Source organism: Aulonocara stuartgranti, assembly GCF_965226115.1.
Source record: "Aulonocara stuartgranti genome assembly, chromosome: 10".
Lineage (NCBI taxonomy): Eukaryota > Metazoa > Chordata > Actinopteri > Cichliformes > Cichlidae > Aulonocara > Aulonocara stuartgranti.
Genome location: NC_138946.1, coordinates 2,136,193 through 2,163,669, shown reverse-complemented (window position 1 = coordinate 2,163,669; position 27,477 = coordinate 2,136,193). Strand labels below are relative to the sequence as shown.

The following is a 27,477-nucleotide window of genomic DNA, read 5'->3' as shown; positions in this document are numbered from 1 at the left end:
AATAACACACCAGGAAACACAGTATGACAAAAGTACCAAACAGACGTAATTTTTTTATTTAAAAAGATACAAAACAAGTAGCGGAGCCCAAAAACTCCGAATGACTTTTTCCCATAGACGTCTACATGATCACCAACCACATGGTTTTAACTTGTCCGTCATTTGAGACGTGATGTCCTTACAGACTGGTCTGCAACCGTTTGGCAACCGCTGGTCGGTCGTGAGCGAAAAGTGTATTCCCCAACTCATCAGCGATTGCTTTGGTTGCTAGCAAGTTGCTGCAATCATCCGTGTGTCTGCAAAGCTGTGAAAAAAGCAACACAAATAGAAATGTCGAAGATTCACCTTCAAAGTGGAATTTGTGCCTTCTGACACATATCGGCGTGGTTCTGAGCCATCACTTGTACTTTGAAGGCGACCCTTCTCTGATTTTCATCGCACTATTTCAGGTTTCACCGTCACCACATCAGTAATTAGCAAAGCGTTTGCCCACAATTGGCATCTTCCATGCAAACTACAGGCAACCGAAGCAACCACAAAGACGTTTTTGTCGCAGCGTGCTCCTTGCAACCGATTTCACCAGGCATACGCTAACAACCTCCAGGAACCGTCACCAACTACTGAGGGAATACATACTTTGCCCTAATGTGTATCACCTCCAATATTGCAGACCACTCTGGAGGAATGCAGACTGACATCATGTGACAAGCCTCTAGGAGACTGGAGGTCTTTTTATGCAACCACAGTCATCGCCATCTATTGGTCTTCAGGTAGAACACGGGTTTAAGACACGTGCTTCATTTTTCCAACCTGTTCTGCTGGGCTTCACCTCAGCTTATCCGAGTGCCTGACCAATAAACTACACGGTTTCAGGCTTTAATCTGTAAATCACAATTTTGGGCTATTGTCTTCAAATTTGGACTTATTAAAACAACATTTCTTGAGTTACCGAGTGTCAGGCTAACCCTAGTTTTGAGTTATTAGATTGAAATTTAAATGTAGTGTTAAAGACGAGCTTCCATATTTCCTCCATAGATGTTAATGTTCTTCTGAGCCGCTGTAGGAACAGTGTTTGCGCTGTAAAAGGACATGCAGGCGTTTGCCCTGTGACATCATTGCAGGACATTTGCAAGTTAAGCCTGCAGCTTGTGCAGTTAAAGATTAGATGTTGTCACCTCGTTCCAGACTTAACACGCATTTCACAACTTCAAACTATTTTGTAACTAATTTCTGATATTATCAGCTGCAGAACACCGAGCATCAACTGGGATGTTTCATCATTTAAGTTTCTAACCACGAATGCAGGCGTACAATAAAGCAACAACTTATTTCTTACGACGCAGGAATTTGTTCATGTGTCACTTTTAGAACATTTAATCCCAAAATAAATTAAAAAATGGTCTCGATGAGGTCATCCAGGTAAGTCACCTGGATGAATGAAAAATAGATTTTGCTGTTGATCCTGTTTAATTTCTTGACATATCAAACACATACCCACTGTTAGCTTGTTGTAAAGAGCAGATAGCTCCGTAGGAAACATGGTGTTTATACCATATTTCTATTAATCTTATTAACACACTGATATCAGTTAAAGTTTGATGCTTAAGGCTGCGTACTTTCACTCCAGGCTTAGTCTGTTGGTTTATTGGCTTCGCTGCATTTTAGGAAACTTTCATTCATCTGATGAACTCTCTGCTCTCAGACTAAAGGCGATGTCACAGCAAGAGCAATGGGAAAACCCCACTCCCTTCTTCTGGGAAAGCATAATAAAATTATAGTTATTTGAACTAATTGCATTACTTCAGAAATTCTGTCCTTAGATACACCAACAAAATTTCCATTTTATTGAAAGTTCTTATTAATTACCAAGGGAATAACAGCACGCCACTCATATCTGGAGGTTTGTTACATTTGACACTGAACAGGCGGCGCGCTCGAGAGGAGTGGAGTCACAGGTCACGCATCAAGCATCGCCAAACACTCACTCGGTTTTCGAGGGCTTCATAATCCACTTAACACTAATTGGGTTGGAATGGCACTCCATGTGGCGGACCCTCCACGTGAACACGAGATGGTAGCTCAAAGGTAGCTCTTGTGCTGCCTACATGTGCTAACAACATCTGCTTTCAACGGTCTCTCCTTCCAGTTTCTGCACAACATGAGGTTTGGATCAGAACGTTCTTCATTGGACTTTAAGGACTAACACGTTTATTTGAAGCTAGACAGACACTTTACTCGATTCATCTAGAGCTAACAGTTGGTTCTTTGTGAACAGAAATATTTTATCCTGAATAAGCCCCAAAAGTTGGTTTTCTAACAGTGAAACCAGAAGTGCCTTAAACTGTATTCTTTTCATGGGGTGGCTGTAGCTCAGGTGGCAGAGCAGGTCAGCCACTAATCAGAAGGTCGGTGGTTCGATCCCAGGCTGCCTCCTGGCTGCATGCCAAATATCCTTGGGCTAACCCCATGTTTGCCTACTGGTGGTGGTCAGAGGGCCCGGTGGCGCCAGTGTCCGGCAGCCTCGCCTCTGTCAGTGCGCCCCAGGGCAGCTGTGGCTACAATGTAGCTGCCATCACCAGTGTGTGAATGGGTGAATGAGTGAATGTAGTGTAAAGCGCTTTGGGGTCCTATGGACTAGATAAGCGCTATACAAATGCAGGCCATTTACCATTTACCATTTTTAATGGCCACCAGGGGGCCAACGACTTCTCGTCCTGTGGACCGTTATCTAACCTAGTGGGCCGTGACGGTACTGCAGGTGTCATAGAAATTCAGTTTTAATTTACTTACAAACTACAATTACATATTTATATTAATTTATGTGAACTTGAAATGCAGGAGAAGTTTGTGTCCTAGTGACAGATGGGTCACGTTAGCCTTAACACTTTGCATATAAACTGCTAATGGGTAACATTAGCAGTTTATAGCCAACAGACTGATTTTGAATAAAATTGTCATGTAAATGCTTCACTCTCTCACACTTTGATCAGAGTGGAGGTTTGAGATCGGGATTTTCTGGTTTTGCAGCACTCCTGACTTTGGGAATCGCTGCTTTGGAGAAAAAGCTTTAACAGCTTTCTTTACGAAGTCATTGACTTCTGCAGAGTAAGACCGGTGACCTACGCAGAGGCTTCGTCACATGTGCCAAGCTGGTTTCGCCCTCAACCCCCACTGATGGTAATGACCCATACCAGCGACTGTCAGGATCAACTCCAAACAGGTTAAATACCTAGGACTCTCCTGTTTTAGAACTGAAGGAGCTCCTTGGATGAGACGTGGCATGTCTTTACAAACATAAAGAAGTCACGCTGCCTTCTTTTTCCCAAACTTTAGGACTAGCAAAGACAAACAATGTCAGATTAAACCAGTTAGCTCCTGAACATCAGCATGAACAGCAGGTGAAGGAATTCACTAGTTTAAACTTTAGTTTGAACTTGAGCAAAAAGAACACAAGAACTAATAACAGGGATTGTTTATAAAGGCCTGAATGGAAATGTAACAGCTGGCTCTTCACTTCCAGGATGCCTACATCCTCATCATCAGCGCCACCATCCATCCACCCTGAGGAAACAAAGAGCTACACAGTGTCCTAAAGCTCAATTTTAATTTCAACTTTATGTCATGCCTAGAAGGTTAAATGCAAGGAGGACGAAGAGAAGTGGAACTGGTCACCGAGCAGAAATGATTCAACTGAATCAGCACATAGCTCCGATTCTGCACAAACCACCAAACACAGAGTCACAAAAGGATGAAACAGCGAGAATCACATTTGCGTTATTGATGTCACGTGTCTCGTCTCCAGTCCTGTGATCAGTCAGTAAGATCATCGCTGAGGTAATCCAAATGTTCAGATCCGGATCGTGTAGGAGTCCGAGTGGGTGACGTATCGGACCCAACGCTGCGAGGGGCCAGGCTGGATGGGCGACAGGCGCAGGAAGCGGATCTGCAGCCCCGTGGCAGTGATCTTCGGCAGCTCGAAGCTCAGACCCACCGGACCGACCTCCAACATAGAGGCCGAGCTGAGGCTGGGGACCTCCAGCTGAAAACAGGGGGGGCAGAGGTGAGGGGTGGGGGTGCTCGTTAGTTAATAATTTATATGTTCATGTGATAACTTGTTATCTTTCACACAAACTATAGGCAGCCGAGGCTTTCAGTATCACCTCACACCCGTCTGGAGATTCGCACAAACATTCGCAAACCTCTCGGTAAATTCATTTTTGTCCCTAGCGACCGGTGGTTGCCGGGCGGTCACTACCAGCCTTTAGGCCCGTGTGAGCAGGCGTTTAGCCAGCGTGACGGAAGTAAAGCTAAACGTTTCCTCTATTAATATTTCTGTTTTCTTGGAACTTTTTAATCACATTGATGGTAATGAATCAGATTAGCGTGTTTTCACGGGACTGTGCAGTCATGTGAAAACACGCCATACTTGTTCAGGCTTTTTCCAATTGGACTGTGTTTCCTTCAATCGAAGCACAAATCTAAAACCTGAACCGTCTCTTAGGATTAGACACATCACTGCACCATCCTCCATCTTGATTTCAGTGATCACATGACCACTTTGCCTGTTGTTTGGAGGCAGGTGCCACTGAGGGAGGAGGTCCTTTCCTAAATCTCTGACCGATCAGCACGCTGTAACAGAGGGCGTGAAGCACGAAGAATAACGTGTAACTGGAACTCCCGATCGTTTTTGTCACTGCTGTGATGGCGGCCATGTTTGCGCTTCGTTTTTGTGAAGCTGCAGGAAGCGGTTGAGTGTCGCCCGTCTGTAACTACATTTATGTGTTTGAAAGTTTCATTTTGACCTGCATCACAAGAGTTTGTGTATTTGATTGTTAGTATGAACAAATTTCCAGACATGTGGTCACCACACACGGGGCGATCGTGGTTCAAGAGTTGAGTTCGCCTTGCAATCGGAAGGTTGCCGGTTCGAGCCCCGGCTCCGACAGTCTCGGTCGTTGTGTCCTTGGGCAAGACACCACTCCACCCTACTGGTGGTGGTCAGAGGGCCCGGTGGCGCCAGTGTCCGGCAGCCTCGCCTCTGTCCGGGCGCCCCAGGGCAGCTCTGGCTACAATGTAGCTGCCATCAGCAGTGTGTGTGACGCGCTACACAAATACAGGCCATTTACCTTGAACAGCGCTGAGAGCTGTGTCCCTCCAGCGAAGCGAGCGATCTGCCAGACGACGGCTCGGCTCTGCGGCTTCAGCTCGGCGCTCTGATCCGGGCTGCTCAGCTCCTGCGACAAACTGAGCAAACAAACAAACGTGAGCGGCTTCATTCACACCTGACAACCTGCTGCAAACCACCCCCGCCAGAGGTCAGAGGTCACCTGGCTGCTGTTACAGACATAATCTCAGTGTGCGGCGGCGAGGCGGAGAAGCTTTCAGACATGATTTGATTGGTAATCCTGACGGCAGCTTTCAGCTGATGTAACCGTCATTTTCCACAATGCTGCTCCGTCCATAACTGAACTCTGTGGTCGTTAAACTGACCTCAGCTCTCCAGTCACGGCGAGCGTAACGTCCAACAGGAAGGAACCAACGTTCATCAATCACTCGCAGCTGTCGGCAGCAGTTTGTAAAGCAAGGCCTCAGATGAGACTTCATTCTGATTCAAGCAGCTCAAAGCCGTCTGGAGACCAAAATACTAATTTTGCTCTACAAGGGCCTGATATCCACTGACGAGGACGTTATGCTGCCACTCTTCTATCAAAATTTAAAACGAATGTCCTCATACGTGGATCTCATTTTCATCAAAAACAAAAGTCAGGTAATTCTTTGTTTTTACATTCATCGGGTCCCAATCAGGCCAAAGAGCAAAGAGAGATTAAAAATGCCGTGAAAGAGTTCGTGTCTTAGGAGGTTAAAGCTTTAAACTTCTGAAACATTTTTCTTAAAACTTTGTGATGAAAACTTCATCGCTGCGAGTTTGCCACATCAACACAAGCTGTACAGAAAACACCTCAGCTCACGCCTGCTGCTGGAAGATTTACGGCTGGATGGAGCGAGAAACCACGACCCCTCTGCCCCGCGGCCTGAATGCTGCCAGACTCTTCTGTGTGGAGCTTGTGGTTATTCTATGGTTCAGTGCAAGTCGGGCTCCACGGTGCTGGGCACTGAGCACCAGAGGACGTCGAGCCCTCGGGCCACCCTCTTCTGATTGTTTGCTCAGAGATCAAGGTTCTTTATTTGTCACATGCATAGTTATACAAGTATAACTATGCATGTGACAAATAAAGAACCTTGATCTCTGAGCATCAGCGACCTGCTGGGATGTGTGCCGCTCTGACACAAAGCAGCAGATGCCGGCCCTGCTGATGGTTAAGGACCTGAGCCTGTGCTGGGAGACACAGCAAAGAGCTGGACTACCTGTGCACCCTCCACAGGGTCCAGGTATCACCTCCTGCTAGCAGCAGTGACACTGAGACTAGCCAAATGCAAAGTGTCCTGTCACAGCGTTCCTGTTTAGGGTTTGTCTCGTTGTTGGCCCTCTGAACCTGACTTACGATCAGTATCCCTGATGTTTCATTGACATGACGGCACAGTGATTAAAAAGCGGCCCTGTAATCCTTCTGATCAGAGGATTACAGGGATCTGATCATGTGATCTGCGCTGAGTTTGACAGGCTTTTAAGTAAATTGATGTCTTTATGATTTTACTGGTTTGGACTTCACATGACGTGAGAACCTAAACCAACACCATCCCTGCTGCCTGTACGTCACCAGTGACTGTGCAGCAGGACTGTGTCTCGAGGCCCTCCACACATCGCTGACTTTGATTTCCATGACTTTCCTTAACAAATAAGAACCGCCCCTCCTACTTTGCTAATGTTGTTTTCTATTTAAAACACTTCTAAGAAGAGCCGCGGTTTCTTCACAGGCTCGAGGAACTCTCGTCTGGCCTTAAGCTTCCTGTTCGGGCAGAACAACAACAACTGAGTCACATTCAAATCGACGCGCCGGCGCTGCGTTTACATACAGACTGATTTCCATGAGAAGCAGCAGCTGGTTTGAATGGCAGCGCCTCACCTCACGGAGCCTTTGGGGACGGGGATGGTGGCACACACGTTGATGGCGGCGCTGCAAAACAAAACAATGACGTCATCATCATCTGTCATTATCACCCGAGTGCTGCACTGACGCCTCAGCTCGGTCCTCGCTTTGCTTACAGTGATCGTAAAAAAGCTGTTAGAGCTTTTTCTCCAAAGCAGTGATTCAGTCAAAGTAGCATTATTCTGCTCGGTTCCCTCCTCAGATCACAATAATCCTTCTTTATCTTAAACAGCTGAGAAGAAAGGAAGGAGACTCCCATATCCTCAAACTCTAAAAAGACTGGATCCTACACTTCCCATCATGCCTCTGGATTGTGTGAGCCCCTGCTGACTGCTTCCCCAGATTGAACTCTCCTTTTTAATTTGGTGCGCTGGCCCTTTAAAGCGGCGTCTGGCCGACAGCAGCTGGTGTCGTTTCCAACACGGACGCCGTGAATCATTCAAACACACCTGCTGCACCTGCAGACGGCCTCAAGCAAACATGTCTGCTGCTTCCACCTGAAGCGCTTTCTGTGCAAATATGTGGGATGCAAACAGACCTCTTTGGTGGTAGATCGCAGCGAAGCTTCATGTACATCAGCAGCCTGCAGAGAGGAGAAACTCGTTCACACAGAACGTCCCAGAGTTAATAAAACCAGCTACAACAAAACCATGATGGTGCCGAGTAAAGCTGTGAGCTCCTGTGTGATGTTAGTGAACAAGCTGATCTCCCCAAGGTCAAAACTAAAGAAATAAAATAAACAGAGAAGTTTTAGTCACCGAAAGCTGAAACACAAAGCCTGCCAGTAAACTGTGATGTGACTTTACTGCAGAAGGTTTTCTTGTACGCTGATAAAATGAAAGAGACACAGAGACAGGCTGGCAGGTCAGCAGGTTAACTTTAGGTTAACGAGCTTTAATAATCAGTTTATTCTATGCTTCAGTTTTAAGTTCAGTTACAATTTAAATACACGTTCCTGAGCTACGGAGCTAGAGTCCTATACTGCAGTTCCTCTAATGTCCACTAGAGGCTACAGCGGTGAGTGGGTCCCCACACCAGAAACAAACATGTTTACAGCCTGAAACACAAACTCTTCATTCTCTGCTCATCATTTCACACCTGCATTTTATAACTCATGTGTTTAAACTGCATTAAGGGTTAAAGTTTCCATCAGGGGCGCGTCGGTGCTTTTGGAGCATTTCTATAATAATCCTGCTGTCGGGTTGTTGGACCAACGGACCTTTCAGGAAGTCTGAGCTCCAGGTCTGGTGAAATTCTGGGATGTTAATTGGACGTTTTTTAGCATCAGTTTGCAGATGGGATGCTGCAAACTGAAGTTAGGCAGCTTTAGCTGATATGATCAACAATCATTTGCATATTATTGATCATGAAACTGAGCTCACGGCACCATTGTTCATCAGTTATTTCACTCATTATGCAAATGTGGAGTTTATAAGGTTGGAAAGCTGCAGTCAGCTGAGACTGAAGAGTCACCAGGATGATGATGATGAACAGAATCCACTCTCTGGGATTCAATGATGGCTCAGTATTCCCCCTCTTATCCAAATACAGTCACATGGTTACGGTGTGACAGTCAGCACTGCACAGCCCTGTTGGGTAAATCTGCTGTCAGCCTGATGATGGACTGAGTTTTGTGCTCACAGCTCTCACACTGAGGCTGCAGTTGTTACTATAAAGCAGGGGCCGGCAACCCTGGGTTAACTGATGGCACAACCATAGCTGGACTGGCCCGATGGTGATTTTTTTTTTTTTTTGGTAACAGTATAAACAATGAGAGGTGGTGGATTGGTCAGGATCTGGTCAACATGTAAAAATAAGTCAGTTGTTTGGTGGTGGCATCACGGAGCTTCCACAGAGGCCAGCAGGTGGATGAGAGGAAGGGGAGGCAGGAGCAGAGACCTGAAGCGGCCGCTGGTCCGAGCGTCAGGTGAACTGAACTTCAGGTAAGAAGTTATGACCTGCTGTCTCTGGGTCAGATATAAACTAAGTTTACATGGAGTTTATTTTCGTTATGCTGACTTTTTACAGTCAGTTGCAATAACTCGTACTGCTACTAGCTAGCATGACGGAGTTTCTATACAGGTGGGTGGTGCTATGATGTTACTGATAGTGAACTTTATTTTATTCCTAAGGTCAGTTAGTAGAGTTTCCAACCGTCCCGTAAAAAGACAGAATCGTCTCATATTCAGAGAAAATATTACACGTTTCGTGTTGAGGTGGAAAGGAACAGTTTGTGCCGGACTTCAGCTCGAATGGAAAAAGACACAAAGCTGGAGTTACTCTGTCTTTGCTGCACAGCTGCCTCTCCTCTCACTCTCTCTTCTGTTTCTACTTCAATCATGAAACTGATCAATGATCAGCTGATCGGCTTTTCTCTCTGCGCCACAAACAGGAAACCAGCGGATGTCGCGCTAAACAACAGCAGCACGTTTGATCAGCTGTTGTTAGAATTTATTTAATATTAATTTCTAGTATCAGCTGATGTTTGCTGGACCCACAGCTGTAAAGCTGCTGGTCATGATGTCGGTTTGGATATGTGGTGAGAGGGAAACATGAAACCAGGAGATGTCCTTACTGAATCATCAGAGCTGAACAGGTGATGGAGAAACAGGTTTACCTTTTAGGTGACATGAATGAGTTGAAGTTATGAACTGTTTCTGAGAGACAAATAACACCAGGATCCTTGTCTGTGCAGGGGCGGGTCTAGCAAAGTGTTGCCAGGGGGGCAGGTAGGGCATTAACAGGGAGAGGGGGGCACAAAGACATACTTTCTTATTCTCATTTAAAATACCTAGCTTTTAACAAATAATTATCTGAATCTTACAACCAAAGTTTTTATCTGACGTAAAATGTATAGAAATCATACATATACCAACAAGACTGTGCATCACTGTCACCACAGCGTTTGTTTTCATTCAAAGCTTTCACCTGCTGGACGTCACTACCTGACAGGTTTACCTGTCTTCAGAACGTTGCAGAGGCCTTACTGACAGTGTTTGGCTCTACATGTCTGTGTGAGCAGGTTTTCTCTCACATGAGTCCTCAGGCAGCCTCTGAATGCTGGACACTCTGAGACCAGAGATCACAGTAACATGTGTGTCTCTGTATCAACAAACATATTGGCCCAGTTTACTTTTCTTATCACTGTTGTGAGGAGGCCATAAACAGCATTTGTATTTTCTGTTGTTCAGTTCATTTGCTGTTATGGATAAAAAGTCTTTTTTTGTTTCAAAGTAGCTGATAACTATTCGCTGACAGCTGCCAACATCTGAACAAATATAATTCTGTAAAGTGGTTCTATATAGTGTGTAACTGTTAATATAGAGCGTTATTAAATTTATTGATAATGCAGTCATATGGCACACTGACCTCTGAGGAAACTTTAGATGGCACTCATCATCAGAAAGGTTGCCGACCTGCTATAAAGGATGAAGCTGGCGGCCGCAGCCACAGGAATAGAAGGCGAGCTGCACTAAAGCAGCAGGAAACGATGGAAGAAAGCCTGTTAACAGGGTGTAGGCTGAAAACTGCTGGAGCAGCCTGCTTCCTGTTTTCCAGCACGTTTTTCCCTTTATGGCTGATAAATGTCAGTTTGAGCTCAGGGAAGCCTGGAGTGAACAAACGGGTGAAGAATCAGGCGAATATACTTGAAAGGGGGCGCCGGAGCTCACCCTTTCACAGATCAAACCTCACCTGCCTGCAGGAGGTGAAACACCTGCTCAGACTCTCTGCCCTCTGCTGGCACAACTGTGCAACAACAACCCTCACCCTGCAACCAGCTGCTGAGTGAGCGATGTGTCCGTCACTCAGCATTCACCTGTTTCATGTTGGCATAGTATTCGTTTAACTTACAGGTTTTATGAGAATCGTTTAAGGAGGCCACGCCACATTTTAACTGGGGAGTCTGAGGAGACAGTGCACCGCTGGAGCCTCTGCTGGACGTTAGAGGAACTGCAGGTTTCTGAACCTCATGTAGTTTGTGTCGATGTGTCTGAAGGTCCTACCTTCCTCCGTTGTCTCTCTCGATGGTGGGGAAGAGTCGGAAAGGAAGCGCAGACGGCAGGTCGTCGCTGAGCTGGTACTGCATCACAGTTTGCTGCAAGAGGAGGAGATGAAGAGCATGAGGAGCAGTCGAGAAACAAACTGCACACGCTCAGAGTTCAGTCTGATTTGATGATGTGAGTGAAACGTTTCAGTGTGTTACAGAAACCAGAGCGCGCTGCTGACGTAACCCTGAAACTACAACAGGTGAGTGCTCAGGCAGCGCCTTCATGCAGACTCTGATGGTGCTGAGGAGCAAGCTCTCTTCCTGCAGGCAAAGCTGTCGCTTCCTGTTAAAAGGGAGTTTTTCCTTCCCACTGTCGCCAAAGTGCTTGTTCATAGGGGTTCATATGATTGTTGGGTTTCTCTGTATGTAATACTGGAGGATTAGGATCACCTCTCCCTGGCTGGGACACAGTCGGAGGATCCGATGGCTGTCAAACTCGTCCAGCCGCACCGCCTGGTGAAAGCTGCACTCGTCGACCCGAACGGCGGCTCCGTAACCTGAACAGGAACAAACACGGCAGGTCACACACACCCTTCATTTTAACCTGCACATCCTCTCGCCTTAGTGATGGGAGTCCATCCAGATGTGGATCCAACATCATGACCCACAAAAAAACTGGGTCACGATGTTGTCTGAAAAACATCACCGACTAATCTGAATCCAGACTTTTCAGGATTCGGGGACTCCCAGAGTCTCCCGACTTCCTGCTCAGATCCGCTCCAACATTTTCAGTCATAACCATAAACTGACGCCAGCCGCAGTCCGGACTCTTTAACCAGCCCCGCTCAGTACGTGCCGACTTTCAAACCTTTAAATCCACTGTGAAGCTAATAAGCAAATAAATACCAAAATAAAGACACATGCATCTGTGAAAAGCAACGACACAAACAGCAGCAGGAAATGAAGCCGTGCTGTTTTTAATAACACCGACAGGATGAAGCACGTTTAACGCTGCTCTGTGTTTATGAGGACGGACATCGTGCACGGCTCACTTTGTCTTTCTACTCACACTTCACTTTGATTTGATCGCTGAACAAAAACACGGCTGCAACATTTCAGCATGAAAGGTGTATTACAGTTCGTGTGAATCAGGTCAGAAACACAAATAACTATGGAAGTCTGACCCGGGTGCTGATAATCACTGATCACACCACTGAGTGTGATCACCTCCGTAAGGTCAGTTTGCTGGTCTGCAGCATTAGACCGTCCTGTCAGGACTTCACCCCGAGCTCAGAGCGTGTAATGCTCAGAGAAACTGCTCAGGCCTCAGTTAGCATGCTAACAGTCAACGATCACGACAGATTGTAAGGGCTGTAGGAGAAAGCCTCTTCTCTGTAAAAAGAACACAGCGCCATACATTAGATGAACTCTGCATACCAGAGTGTTCGAGTCACATGTGAGGCCATCAGTCCCACAGATAAAGCTTGGACCAAACTGGGTCGTCAACAGGACAATGATCCCAAGTACAGCAGCAAATCTCCAACAGAACAGCTGAAAAATAAACCAATCAAGCTGCAATGGTCCAGTCAAAGTCCAGACCTGAGAGAGCTTTGCATGAACGAACAACTAGAATACAGAGTGGACCAAAACCGCCCCACAGTGATGTGAGAGCCTGATACAGTCACACAGAAAACCGTCACTGCAAAGTAATGCTGCTTAAGGAGGTTATAGTTGCTGCTGACTCAGTTCTTACAGAACTGCAAACAATAGTGAAAAACTTTGAAAGCAAATTACTTGTCACTTAGAAGTGTGGCAGCACTGCTCTTCTTCATGGGCAGCACTGTTGGCGCACAGCACGAAGGTCCTGAGTTCAATTCCACCATCATGCTGGGGTCTTTCTGTGTAGTTTGAATGAATGTGGGAGTGAATGTGAGCGACCCTGAGAAGCGGATGGCTGCTCTTCTTCATATCTAAGTAATATCAGTTAAATCCTGTTTCTGTGCAGACGACACGGTTGTCTGTTGTTTATCCCCTTCACTGGTACAAACTCACATCCCTGCAGTCCATCTTTGTCTGGTTCTTTCTTCTTCGCAGGTTAGAATAGTTTTAATGTCAAATCTGTAGGCCGGGCTTATAGCAGCCTTTCTTCTGCCTGTTCACTACTGAACACAGATCGTGGACTTCATATGTGCTGCATCCTGACCAACTGTACAACAGTCTGGTACGGGAACTGCTCTGCGTTGCAGAGGGTCATGAAAACTGCCCAGCGCATCGCCGGAGCACCACTTCCTGCCATAAAAGACATCTACAGGAAGCGGTGTCTGAAAAGGGCTGTGAAAATCATCAAAGACCCCAGTCACCCATCACATGGACTCTTCACCCTCCTGCCCTCTGGGAGGCGCCACAGGAGCCTCCGGACTAAGACCACCAGGTACCGGAACAGCTTCTTCCCCACAGCTGTCAGACTCCTGAACTCTGCCTCCTGACATCTGACCCACGTTAAACTCATGGACTGAACATACACACACCCACAATGGACAACTGTACCCTCAAACACAATAATAACATGGACTGAACCACCACTCACAACCACTAGCACTTTATATAGCCTCTGTAGAAACTATCTACACCCTCACTTATCTTAACTGCACTACTGTATAGCTCTGTGTAAATAATCATTCTGTACATTCGATAATCTTTAATCCTACAACTGTTTACAACTTGCATAGTTCCCATTTCTGTATAGCTGTATATCTCAGATTCTGTAAAGTTATTTATTTCATATTCTGTATAGTTTTTCATATTTATATCCTGTTCATATCCTGTACATAGCTTGTACTCACTACAGCCTGTACATACTTATAGTTATAGGATATTCACAACATACTTCATACCGTGTACATTATAACATACCATAATAGACCCATTTCTGTAATATACTCACATATCTATATTATTGCTAATATATATTGTAATATATCTATATCACTAAAGCACTTCTGGATGGATGCAAACTGCATTTCGTTGCCCTGTACCTGTGCATGTGCAATGACAATAAAGTTGAATTCTATTCTATTCTATTTACTCTGTGATGACAACATAACATAAATACAATAAACTAATGAAAGGCTGCGATGTGATTGTGCGTTTTTACCTCTGAGCTGAGACTTGCCGATGCTGAACTCTTCGTTCAGTCCGATTCGCATCTCTGTTAAAGAGACGGCACAGACACACCAAACTGAGACGAGAAGATGACATCGCTTCAGATTTTAGAGACAAAGAAACAAATCACAAGTATTAACGTATAAGACGTTTATTTTGATATTGTAATGCACATTTTTGTTGTACTGGTTCACTCGGTGCTGCTGGATTAGTTTAATTCAGATATGAGGAGAGCTAAACAAGGAAATAAACGAAAACTTCTCTTTAGAGGATACTGGGGGGGAGTCGAACTTCTGTGTAGGGAGCGAACAGCAGCATTCATGAAGCAGATGGTTCCTGACTGGGTCGCGGTTCTGCTGGACGAGAACATGAACCTGGACTGTTCACGTTCAGGTTAAGTTAGCAGTGTTGTCGTTGCTGTCATGCTGTGATGTCTTTACTGCTGCTGAGTGTGACGATTAGCTGCGACTGAGGAAACCTGACCTGTGCTCAAAGTTCAACGTTTACCTTTATTGGCTCATTATGACGCGTTTGTTCACATTATAATAATAATAATAAACACAACAACAAAAAGTGCATCAACACCAGTCAGAATAAACGAGACGCAGCCTTTTCTCATTGGACTGGCTGCTGCGTGCGCCACCTATGACATCATCAACCTTAATGACAGCTGTGTTTGATTGGCTGTGCGTTTCTCTGTTTGATGGGAAGTTGCTGGTACGACTTCACATCTCAGCAAAACTGAAGACTGATTGTTTCCTCTCGTTTAAACGAGTAAAATCGGTCGCCAGGAACTGAGTCGACGGCGAGCATCAACTGACTTTAAATCCTCCAACTCACTGGAGGACATACGATGCTTCATCTTTTCTTTACCACTGCTGATCCTTGGAAATCCAGTTTCAGTGCATCCACTCAGACACATCTGACAACGGATGTGTCTGAGTGGACGGGACCAGCTGACTGAACCCTCCATAGACACCACCTGGTGGCTCGCTGAACCTCTTTTTGAGCTGTCTCACCTGAGCAGCTCGGCATGTAGCACTTCACTCTGATCTCGCCCTCCACATCTGCCTTCATCAGAAGTCCCTGCAGCACAAACCCAACAGCTCTGCACAAAGTTCTCTGTTTTGGTTGATTCACCTCAGAAATCTTTTGTAATTAAATGTTTTTGACACTAACACATTCCTCAGAGTATTCAGTCTTATTTGTTGCGAGTCTGAAACTGCACCACAAACACTTTTGGCCATTTTTAAGCTTTTCGGGTGTGACTGTTCTTCTCACGCTGATGTTACTCACGTTGGAGCCGATGACGACCGTCATCCTCTCAATCACGTCCACAAATATCTCGCTCTTCCCTCCCTGGAAAACACACACAGACCAGATGATCAGAAGCCAGGACATGAAAAGTTCTGTTTTTTTCCAGGAAGTTTTCAGTCCAGCTGGGACCAGACTATTTACTGAAATCTGACAGTCAGTTTCAAACCTCCAAACCTGCTTGTAAAACGGAGCAAATCCGTTCCCATAAAAACGGACCTAACTGAACTTTTACTAACTCATATCTCGGTGAACGACGACTGCCTCACCCTCGGCTTTAGGCGTTCTGAATGTTGATTTAACCTTCGTCTTAAACTAATCAGCTCATCTTCTTGGAAAAATGAAAGAATATCAACATTTTTATACCAGAAACAAAAACATGTATATGAATATAGATCGCCTTCATTTTTTGAGGCTTGTTTATCTAAAAGATAAAAGCCCACTCCAGGGCAACGAGCCCACAGATCATCCACAGACTTGAAACGAGAGCAGCTTGTTCTTCACTCGTCTGTCAGGCTGTCGGCGTCCTCTCGCTCAGGTGTTCCCCTCCCACAGGTGTGCGGGTTTTACCTGCTCTCTGCTGGACTGGATTGGTCTGGTGGCTGCAGAGCTTGGAGCCACTTTGCTTTGCTGCGTCTCTGCTCCAAACTGCAACGACAGCAAACAAAGAAAAACAAGGTAAACAACGCGGTGAATGCAGACTGTCAGCTGACTGCAGAATGAACACTAAAAATAAAAATCCATTAAAGCTCCACGAAGGCTCTGAGGTCTTTGTTCCAGCACAGTTAGCTCTCAAAGGCAAAAACAGACAAGTGTTTCCCCTAAAACAGTAAACTTTACAGCGGGCCTGTCTGCCAGCTGCTTTGCAACCCGCCTCCACCCCAAATACCCTCAGTTTCTCCTGGTGTCTGATCATCGCTGCTGCCACTGCTCAGTAAATCTTGGTGATGTGATGCTCCTGCTCTCAAATAAACTCTCTTTTCTAAAATAAAGGTGAAGACGATAAATCAAACTTGCCTTCTTGAGGCAGACGAGCACAACCTTACTAACTCACAGAGCTGCTAACAGTCAAACAGACTGAAGACAAGACATAATTAACTTTTACAGCCCAGTTTGACCAGCCAAACATTTCTCCTGGGACTCTTTACTATCGGCACAGACGCGTTCCCTGGATGTTTAACAAAAACCAGACACAGGGGCTGATGGGAAACCAGGAGTGCTCAGAAACATAAAACAACAAGAAAAACTTGTATTCAGCAGCAGAGCTAATAAGAGTTGTGCACTGAGGAGGTCAAACCCGTCTTCCCGTAACGTCCAGCCCTGGGTGCACGGACTTAAGGTCACAGATTTGAGGAGGAGCCCAGCGCTGACAGAGTAATCCGTCCTTAAAGCCTCAAAATTTGGAGGAAGAAAACAAAACAGGCAGTTGTGTCGAGACATTATGGAACCAAGAAGACCGACCTTAAAAACATGGCTCAGATTATTTTCTTCGGCAGGTTAGACGACTCTAACATCGTCTGCAGTTCAGCCAGAGCCTCATTAAGACCAGACAGCTGGAGGAAATTACATCCATCCGTGTGTCTAAGGACAGATTTACAAAGCACGAACGGACCTCGGCTCACATATTTGTTTTCTGCTGCCTTAGAAAAAAAGCCCAAAGCCTCTGACTGTGAAGCAAACGTCCTGAACACCTGATTCAGCCGAAACTCCTGTTTTTAATCCTGTTGCTATGACAGTTCTTATTCCTCTGGGCCAAATCACCTTGAATGATCTGAAAACAAAAATGTGACTTTGATGCCTCCTGAGGACAGATGGCTGCGGTTCCCCTCGAAGCTAATGTCAAGAAAACAAAGCAAGAAAGCGAGGCGGTGCTACCGTACCAGGCCGACATTGCTGAGGTCAAACAGGCTGAACGGCCTGGAGGTGACGGCTTCGGTCTGGATGAAGTTCTTCAGGACGTCAGAGGAAGTCGTCTGGATGTAACCGTAGTCCTGACAGACAGAAGGAGAGGACGGTGTTTACACGAGCAGAGGTTCATCAAACGAAAATGTGACTAAAGCTGCGTTCACACTGCAGGCGAAAGCGCATCAAAGCCGATTTTTTGACCCTCTGCGACACATCTATCCCATCATGGTCTGACAGTGTGAACGACACAAATCCGATATTTTCAAATCCGATCTGGGTCACTTTCGTATGTGGTACTGAATCGATACATATCTGATGTTTTAGAAAGCGACTGCTGTTTGATGGTCACGTCGCATTAAATCCGTCTTTTACGTCACTGACACAAGACAGACGCCAATTATCAGCGCCGGAGAAGACATCGCGAATGCTTCCTGTTCATCCAGTGTAGATGTCAGTGAAACTGTTGGGAAGACAACGTTGGAGAAACGTGAACATTTTATTTGTACTGTATAATCTGCAGCTATCCTTTGAAGCAGCGCTGCTCTAAAACAGCAATAAGGATCATTATTAGGTTATTCACATTATTATGTAAATAACAAAATAACTTAAAGCAAAAACTGGGAAACGTGAAGTCCAAAGTCTTTATATTAAGGCCATCAGTCACACATGCTGTTGCTCTGGGTCTAAACTGAGCGCGTTGTGTGTGACGTCTTCTTTTGCGCATGCGGCGCTTTGAGCGTTCACACTAGAGCGCGTTTGCTGTCGCATTTTATTTGTAGTGTGAACGAGCAGACAAAAACATCTGAATTGAGCAGAGTGAGCGTAGCCTAAATGCTTGTTTCCCTCTAAGAGAGATGGAGCAGGAGGTGCTAAATCTGCACTACAGAAGAGGAAAACATGCTGCTCCACCCACAGCTCATGTTTTTACCTCTTCGCTGTAAACCTGAGCGATAACGAGCTCCACACTGCTTCCACACCAACGGGAAAACTTTCATATAAGTTTGTCCGATGTGAAAAACGACTTTGGATAATTGGAAGAAAATTCATGGGAAATGAATGAGATCATGAACTCATCAGTGAAGCATTAACAGAGGTCACAGAAAAAGTGCGATACGTTCATTTTCACAAAGACTTCTTCACAATCAGACCAGAGTCTTCCCCAGGTGGATATCTGTAAGAGTGCAGGTTTGAGGCTACGTCCTTCTTTACATATATTAAAACTTTACAGCACCACCTGTAGCCAAAAGGGTGGCAGCACGGAGACTCACCACGATCTCGTCCAGCAGCTCGTAGATGAGGGCGAAGTTCATCTGCACCGACTTCTCTGATAGGCTGCCGCAGTAATCTTTAACCAGAGCTGCTAACCTGCAACAAAGAGCATGCTCAGTCAGCTCAGGAGCTGTAACACCATCAGGTGCAGAGCCTCAAACTGTCTGAGGTCACAGCCATCCTCAAACACAAGCAGTCAGCTTACGGATGACCTCATACCTGTTGAGAAACTCGGTAATGGTGAACGGCGAGGAGCCCGCCGTGGTCGTGGCGACCCAGTACAGTCCTCCCTGCCTGATGTGGACGAAGTAAATATCCTTATGATTCTGCAGGAAAACAAAAGATGTTTAACCAGACATGAGGAGAAAATAACTGGCATTATAATCAAACATAATGACTCCTTCTTCTGAAATCTGAGAACAAGCTGCTCATTGTTGGTTTAAATGTTTTTAATTATGAGCTGACTGGACAAAGTCCGGACAGAGAGCAGATGTTGCTGCATTGCAACAGCTTTTGCAGCTGGAACGCTGACCACGTCATGGAAACACATAAAATGAACCAAAACAGACACCAGAACATCATGTGGAGTCCGAGTCACTCACACGGACCAATAATCTAACTGCTGTCAGGTTAACTGTTCTAACAAACCCTTCAAAAAGTCTGAGCTCCACTTTGTGTGTTTGGATGGTCCTGAGCATTAATCAGCAGGTATGCGTGTCTCAATTAAAAGAAGCCATAATTTATTTACCATGACGACCGGAGGCTGGTCTCCGGTCAGCGCCGTGACCTTCTCGTAGAAAATACTGACAATGTCGTTACCAGCTCCTCCACGGACTGGTGGGTCAGGTCAAGGTTGATGTTTACACACAAAATAAATAAAGCACATTTTCAGATTCAGAATTGTCCCCATACAGCCGACAGTATGGAGGTCCGGCACTGCCGAAATATATTTACAATTCAAGTTTACTTAATGGGGGACTAATACAGTTATTCATACAGCTTTCATTTGTCCTGAGCTGTTTCCAGCTGTGGGAACAGAAGGATACAGTCTTTATAAATGAGATGGTCCCCCTTCGAGGACAAGATGAAGACCTGAGAGATCATCCTGCTGAGAGACACACAGGAGAAATGAGAAAATAATAATCGTCTTTATTTACTTATATGAATTAATTATGTTGCAAACAAAAAGTGACAGAACTCGGTAACTAAATAAAAACACTGAAAAGGAGATAAAATCAAGTACAATCAGGAAAAAGTTGTTTGTTTTTTAAAGAGGAGACTTTAAGTACCTGAGGCCACGATTTGATTTCCTCAGGCAGATCGAAGCCTCAGAGCTCCTCATGCAAACACCCAGGTGACAATAAAATATTTCGTCCTTAATCAGCTCTAATGATTCTTATGCCGAATTTGATTTTAGAACCAAAATAATCCGAGAAACCCTTAAATGTGATTTTAATGCGTGCATGTGCTAGAAGAAGTGAAAGAATATTTTAAAATGACGGAAACTGTAAGCGACCTCAGTCTAAAGCCATTAGCATGCGGAAATTAGCTTTTCACGCTCATTTTGTAAAGCTGAGGTTAATAGCAGTTACTGATTCACTCACCCACAGATGGCCTCCGGGGAAACAGATGTAAAAATAAATAAATAAATAAAAAAGTAAAAAGGTTTCTTTTAACCCTTTTTTTTATCCCTAGGAAGCCATGACTGGCAAGGAAAGCTAATTTACTGATCGTAACTGGGAATTCGAGTGAGCTAACCCAGCATTTATTAACTCAAAACGGCAAAAATAAGATGTTAAAAGGTGAAATTAAAATTTAAAAAAGTTCGTTTGTAAGCTAGATCCCGGCTATCCGGGTAGTTGACACACACACACCACAAGAGCATCTCAGTTGACAGGTTAGTGTTTACAAACCGCGTCATCACCTCGCAATTAGCGCACAGCGCCGCCAGCAGTGCGGGAGGATAATTTAAGTTAAAATATTTAGAAATGTAACCCCATAAATAGCCTTTATAGCTACATCGTCTTTCTATCAATATCAATTAGTGTCACTCACACTAATGACAGTTTAGACATTTAGCCGTGTAAATGTAGCTCGTTTTAAAGACATCCTAACAGCAGGGGGCAGCACTAGCAGAGGCGGAAATTCAAACGGAAGTTGTTTCTGCCTGAGATTAGCCATTTTCAGCACAGCGTTGATGTACAAACCGTATAGTCGATCATGAAGTAAGTAATTATTTTCTTATTAAGCGTTTAATTTAAGTTTTTTTTTTATCGTTTACTGATCAATGACAACTATTCGGTAATGATTATAGCCATTCGAAAATGACTATTCGCTACCAAAAGCGCCAGCATGAAGATTGTTTGAGTACTTCATGTACAATCTCGTCTCCCAGAATCCATTCAGAAAACCTGAGATTTTATGTTTATTTTCCACCAACTTTTCCCCATAAAATAATCAGACACACTTTCTGCGGTTATTATACAATTACAGGAGCCTTATTTCAATTCGGCATTCAGTAAAATAGCATAAAATGAAGCTTGGACCAGAGTTTGAAGAGGTGATCATCGCCTCCCGTTTTGGCGATAGGCGATTTTCTTTACCGTTGCGGGATGTGTGTTAGCTCACTAAAATAAAAACAAATCAGAGCTTCACAGAGCACAAACACCCGTGTTGCGTTCCTGTCAGTGTGTTCACGGGGCTTTAAATCAGTCATAATCTGAATGGAGTTTGGTCTGTAGAAACAGACGTCATTGCGCTCCACATATCTGGAATCAGTGGTCTTAAAATCAGTTCTGTTTGTGCCTTATGTTTAGGTTTAAATTACATTTCTTTTATATTTTACTGTTTATGGCTTATGTCTTTTTATATTTTTGCCTTTTTATTATAAACTCATATGATTAAGCTCATGTTTCTTCTCCAAATCCTCAAATGTAGCCTTGCAGAAATAAAACTTAAACGCTGGGTTGTACGAGATGAAAGCAGATGACTGTCACATATTAATTACAGATTATGAACCAGGATTCTGAAAAGGAAACACTTTGTTTTCTCTCTGTTTTCAGTCCTCTAACGAAGGTAAAGCTGATAAACGAGCTGAACGAGCGTGAAGCCAGCCTCGGGGTCAACGAGTCCGTTTCCTGGCACAGCGAGTACAAAGACAGCGCCTGGGTCTTTGTTGGTGAGACTGCGTGACAAACTGAATAATCCACAGATGAGCAGATAATGAAAATAATCATTAGTTTAAAGTTGAGGGGGAAATGTAAACTGGGAGGAAGTAAAGGCTTTTCTTTAGAAGCCACATCCTCACATGACTGAATCATTCACCATCCTTTGCCTCTTGGCTGACAGGTGGTCACCAGTCTGCCAAGGTCATTGGTCAGTCAGGGATGTCCTGTGGTCCCATTGGTTGTCATTTCTGCTTCAAACTTTCTGTCTCTGCAGCACAAACTTTTTGACTCTTCCTGATCGGCTTAAGCTCCACGTGTCATGTATTAGTGAGCTTAAGAGGTTTTTCATAGACCGATATTTCATATGTTCCAGATAAATGATCGACGGGTATCAAAAAATGGTCCCTATGGACCAATCAGATCTCTGGAAAATGACTTCACTCAATCTGGAAGATCCATGAGACATCTCAGATCGTGTAGTCTGTGTGGAAAATTCCCACTTAAAATCGAATACAAAAACCCTCAGACCGCCTTAAAATCTGTACTCTGAGTGATTCCAGCGATGGTGAAGCTGCTGTTCAGAGATCTGATTGGTCAGGTGATGGTGAGTTCCTACCAGCTGACCTATAATCTTGAACATCACGTGCTCTGGAGCAGGTTAGCTGTGCGTCATAAGCATAAGTTACTGAGGTGGTAATAATGAACCACTTTTGTAACACCAAAGTGAAGCTAGTTTAAAAACCACAAATGCTGTTTCATAGTCACACCTCTGGAGAAGGGGTTTGATGAAGACTTGGCTTTTTGGAAATATTCCTTTTACATGAAACACTCTGAACCATTACCAACCATGGTATCTTCAGCTTTAATAAAGGTGTTTATACTGGAAACAGCAGTGTTGTTTTGTGTGCATCTGCTGGATGTTTTGTGTTGTTGCAGTGTTTATGTTGCTGACATTAGTGATGAAGTAATGAAAGGTTTTTGGAGAATGAATAAGCAGCGTTTTGGATGTTGTGTTTTCTGCAGGAGGGTTTCCATACGAGCTGACTGAAGGAGACCTGATCTGTGTCTTCTCTCAGTAAGTACCTCATCATTTCTTAACTACACTACTCACAGATGGGGAGCACCAAGATTCACTTTGTCCTGTCAGGTATGGAGAGATCGTCAACATCAACCTCGTGCGTGACAAGAAGACCGGAAAGTCCAAAGGTTTCTGTTTTATCTGCTATGAGGACCAGAGGAGCACCGTGTTGGCCGTCGACAACTTCAACAGCATTAAGGTGAAAGGACACACTCTGCTGCGCTGCTCTGAATCTCGTCTGACTCGTAGCTTGCAGTTTGTTCCTGTTGACACAGAGGTCAGTCATGGAGGTCCACAGAGTCCTGTGTGTCTAATGATACTGTTTGTGTTACACAGGAAAACACTACATCTGCTTTCACTGATATGCAGATGATACCCAGCTGTATTTATCCAGCCACCAGATGACACAAATAAAGTTAAACTACAGTTTAATGATTTAAGAAATGCTGGAGTCATTGTTGACCAGGACATGTCCTTCAGCGCACATATTAAACAAATATGTAAGACTGCGTTCTTCCATTTGTGCAACATCTCTAAAGTTAGAAATATCCTGTCTCAGAGTGACGCTGAAAAACTAGTTCATGCATTTATTACTTCCAGGCTGGACGACTGTAATTCATTATTATCAGGACGTCCTAGAAACCCGCTGCAAAGCCTGACCTTGTAGCACCATAATCACCCTGTTAGAGCACTTCGCTCTCACACTGACAGAACGACTTTAGATCCTGAAGGTTTTTCGAGGGTATCGGGCACGCGGGGCCTTTTTGTGCTTCATCCCTTTTACTCACTTTACTAGAGTTTTACAGGGAACAGCTGCAGAGATGATGATCCAGGTTTCTTAAGAAATTGTAAAATTTCGGATGTAAAGTTGTGTCATCAGCGTGGTCTGTCCGAACTATGATGAGGAGCAGGTGAACACTAATGTTGTTTTAATGGCCCTGAAGGAGTCGTGGCTACACGATAAGCCACCTGACTCATGTAGATTTAAACGTTCATGTCCTCGAGCTTGTTGTGAGCCGACATCTATCCCACATGGTCACATGACCCAGAATGCAGTTCTTTTTTTCATTTTTTTCCAGCAAATTATCAGAAAACGGAAACATCCAGAGGGTTCGAGCTCCTGTGTTGACAGAAAACCTTTTTCCTAGGAGTGTTTTTACTTTGATTTTTCTATTAAAAGAAGCCAGATCATGATGTCTGACTAGAGAAACAATCATGAACCTCATTTTCCTACATGGATGTGAGGCAGCAGATGACAGACTTATTTAAATACTCATATGAAGGCAGTTAGTAAAGGCCAGTCTCAGCCCTGGCTCAGTGACTGAACGATGAATTTTAATTCCTGTTAATGTTGTTGTCAAGTGTGAGTCTGCAAATATTCAACGTGTGAAGCTGAAGTTAATGTACGTAAACTATCAGCTGTTTGTGACGCGGTGGCTGGTTGTTCGATTGACTTCAGGACTTTAAAGGTTCCAGTGAGAGTTGATCTCTGACTGTTGGTTTGTGCTGTCAGATCAAAGGTCGCACGATTCGCGTTGACCACGTCAAAGACTACCGACCCCCCAAAGACGGCGAGGACATCGACGACGTGACCAAGCATCTGAGGGAGGAGGGCTGCGCTCCCAAAGTCGGCGAGTCTTCCCCTTCCTCTGAGGATGACGAGCAGTACGCCGTACCTGTGAAGAAGCCCAAGAAAGGTGATGTCACATCCTGTCGTGTGAAACCCGCCTGACACAAGATGAGGTGGATTTTTATTTATCTTCATTCTGCGCTCTCTGTTTCAGACAAGAAAGAGAAGAAGAAAAAGAAGAAGGAGAAGAAGAAGGACAGGAAGAGCAGAGCCTCTTCTTCATCACCACCTCCTGTTTCAGTCAGAGTCAAAGAGGAGAAAGAGGACGCCGGGTACGACAAATACAACCAGAGAGGGCCGCCGCCAAAGCCAGGAGGACAACCGAATGGACAGACAGCGAGACACAACGAGAGACTGAGAGGGGAGGAAGAGGAGGAGAGGAGGAGGAGAGACGCAGATCGGCAGAGAGAGGAAGAAAAGAAGAGGGGTCACGAGAGGGAGAATGACAGAAGCAGAGATAATGATAGAAGACGAGAGACGGAAAGAGAAAGAAGAAGAGACGCAGATCGGGACAGAGATGACAGGCGAAGGGAGAGAGACAGAGACGATGACAGGAGGAGGTAGAAGAAGAACATGGGAGACAGACATGTTTAAATCCAAGCTGAAATCAACACAGATGAATATGTTTTAGTCCATTCTTAGATATTCATTTGATATTTCGTTCATGTCAGCCTTTTATGCATTATTCCTAAATGAAAATGCTTCTGGCTCCTGTGTGAGCTCTGAAACATTCAGCCCAGCACTGGTGTCACTGCTGGCTCATCGCACCACAGCGAGTCTGAAGTTCAGCTTCTGTTTAAACTTTACGTGAAAAGCTTGAAGTCCACACGTCTGTCTGACAAAACGTTGATGTTTGTTTTACAATAAATCAATATTTCTAGTTTTGGCATGAACTCATTTTAAGCCCGTCCTGGTGACATCACGATGATGCCTCAGTTTGTTTACATTTGGAAAGAGTCGCATAAATGAAAAAGACTTCTGTGATTTTGTGCTTTGCTCAGAAAAATAATTTCAATGGCAGATTTAAACATTCGTGTAAATGCGGAAAATAACATCAACAGTACATTTAATCTATTAGATCGATTAGTTTATTGATGCAGCACCAACAGTCACCTCAAAGCACATATTTTAATGTAGAGATACTACAGTAATGAGGTCTACTCTGGAGCCTGTTCTGGCATTTGTGCCATAGAAACTGAACATCATTTAATAATAATCCCTGAAGCCCTCATTTATTTCTTAATAACATTAAAATCTACAATAATGGATTCCACAGCAGTGGGTAACATACGTCATCACAGCAGACGACTTTCTGAAAGTGCTGTCACTAAGTTAAAGGATTTCTTGTAGCTGTGTACCACCACAGCTCAGAGCAGCTACCTGAACTCGCAAAGAGATTGATCATGTTAATAATTTTACACCTTCTGTGCAAGGACTCTGGATACTGGGTCCTCTGAAAACAAATGCCTCAGATCACAAGTACGTGAGTCCCTGGTAGAACTTGCTCTTCAACAAAACGGGCCTCTGTAAAGCTCAAATATCTTGATGTTCTTTTCATCAGTGATTGATGAAAAGAACATCAGGTTCGTCTCCAGGCTGACAAAAATGCTGTTGAGCCAACTATTCCTTTAACATAAACTAGTAAAATAACATTTTAACCATTAGAGAAAATACCAAATCCAATGCCACTGATATTACAATACTTTCATAACAGTTGATCTTTCTGAGTTAACTTCAATAATTACTTCCTCCAAACCATCAACGTGTCTTTTAGACCCCATTCCTACAAAACTGCTCAAAGAAGTCCTGCCATGAATTAATTCTTCGATCTTAAATATGATCAACCTATCTCTAATGATCGGCTATGTACCACAGGCCTTCAAGCTGGCTGTAGTTAACCCTTTACTCAAAAAGCATCTCTAGACCCAGCAGTCTTAGCTAATTATAGGCCAATCTCCAACCTTCCTTTATATCAAACATCCTTGAAAGAGTAGTTGTCAAACAGCTAACAGATCATCTGCAGAGGTTTATTTGAAGAGTTTCAGTCAGGTTTCAGACCTCATCACAGCACAGAAACAGCTTTAGTGAAGGTTACAAATGATCTTCTTATGGCCTCTGACAGTGGACTCATCTCTGTGCTTGTCCTGCTAGACCTCAGTGCAGCGTTCGATACTGTCGACCATAATATCCTATTAGAGCGATTAGAACATGCTGTAGGTATTACAGGTACTGCACTGCAGTGGTTTGTATCATATCAATCTAATAGACTCCAGTTTGTGCATGTAAATGGAGAGTCCTCTTCACACACTGAGGTTAATTATGGAGTTCCACAGGGTTCAGTGCTAGGACCAATTCTGTTTACATTATACATGCTTCCCTTAGGCAGCATCATTAGAAGACATAGCATACATTTACACTGCTATGCAGATGACACCCAGCTCTATCTGTCCATGAAGCCAGATAACACACACCAATGAGTTAAACTGCAGGAATGTCTTAAAGACATAAAGACCTGGATGGCCGCTAACTTTCTGCTTCTTAATTCAGATCAAACTGAGGTTATTGTACTCGGCCCTGAAAAGCTTAGAAATATGGTATCTAACCAGATTCTTACTCTGGATGGCATTACCTTGGCCTCCAGTAACGCTGTGAGGAACCTTGGAGTCATTTTTGACCAGGACATGTCCTTCAACGCACATATTAAACAAATATGTAAGACTGCGTTCTTCCATTTGTGCAACATCTCTAAAGTTAGAAATATCCTGTCTCAGAGTGACACTGAAAAACTAGTTCATGCATTTATTACTTCCAGGCTGGACGACTGCAATTCATGGGGATTCAGTTTTCAGGCCCCTCTTCTGTAGAACCAGCTTCCAGTTTGGATTCAGGAGACAGACACTATCTCTACTTTCAAG

At 44.3% G+C, this 27,477-nt stretch overlaps 2 protein-coding genes across 5 annotated transcripts; one reads left to right on the top strand and one right to left on the bottom strand.

Annotated features, from left to right (window-relative positions):
- Positions 1-33: 33 nt before the first annotated feature.
- ap4m1 (adaptor related protein complex 4 subunit mu 1) lies at positions 34-20,613 on the bottom strand. 4 transcript variants are annotated; one of them, XM_082548184.1, is made up of 16 exons: positions 20,601-20,613; positions 19,734-19,792; positions 19,436-19,521; positions 18,907-19,013; positions 18,687-18,783; positions 17,394-17,504; positions 16,084-16,161; positions 15,496-15,558; positions 15,219-15,285; positions 14,192-14,245; positions 11,488-11,594; positions 11,054-11,145; positions 7,588-7,632; positions 7,026-7,076; positions 5,127-5,244; positions 34-4,039 (listed from the first exon to the last, which is right to left on the bottom strand). In XM_082548184.1, exons 1-16 carry the CDS (start codon positions 20,606-20,608, stop codon positions 3,848-3,850), a joined length of 1,335 nt encoding a protein of 444 aa, XP_082404310.1. In that variant the 5' UTR covers positions 20,609-20,613; the 3' UTR covers positions 34-3,847. The 4 variants fall into 4 exon arrangements, with proteins under 4 accessions (XP_082404310.1, XP_082404311.1, XP_082404312.1 ...); XM_082548185.1 differs by lacking the exon at positions 20,601-20,613 and adding an exon at positions 20,292-20,594 and having other exon boundaries at positions 19,734-19,795; XM_082548186.1 differs by lacking the exon at positions 20,601-20,613 and adding an exon at positions 20,292-20,594.
- Positions 20,614-20,801: 188 nt separating this feature from the next.
- On the top strand, positions 20,802-25,442 carry rbmx2 (RNA binding motif protein X-linked 2). Its single transcript, XM_082548235.1, has 6 exons — positions 20,802-20,912; positions 21,750-21,865; positions 22,878-22,929; positions 23,002-23,131; positions 24,446-24,629; positions 24,717-25,442. The coding sequence occupies exons 1-6, from the start codon at positions 20,908-20,910 to the stop codon at positions 25,124-25,126; spliced, it is 897 nt and encodes a 298-aa protein (XP_082404361.1). The 5' UTR covers positions 20,802-20,907; the 3' UTR covers positions 25,127-25,442.
- Positions 25,443-27,477: the final 2,035 nt, after the last annotated feature.

Excerpts from the sequence above, each read along its gene's own strand:
- rbmx2 (XM_082548235.1), top strand. Across the intron at positions 23,132-24,445 it reads ACAACTTCAACAGCATTAAG|ATCAAAGGTCGCACGATTCG; the intron begins GTGAAAGGACAC and ends TTGTGCTGTCAG. Across the intron at positions 24,630-24,716 it reads TGTGAAGAAGCCCAAGAAAG|ACAAGAAAGAGAAGAAGAAA; the intron begins GTGATGTCACAT and ends TCTCTGTTTCAG.
- ap4m1 (XM_082548184.1), bottom strand. Across the intron at positions 14,246-15,218 it reads CTACATGCCGAGCTGCTCAG|AGATGCGAATCGGACTGAAC; the intron begins GTGAGACAGCTC and ends TCTCTTTAACAG. Across the intron at positions 7,633-11,053 it reads GAGAGAGACAACGGAGGAAG|GCTGCTGATGTACATGAAGC; the intron begins GTAGGACCTTCA and ends TCCTCTCTGCAG.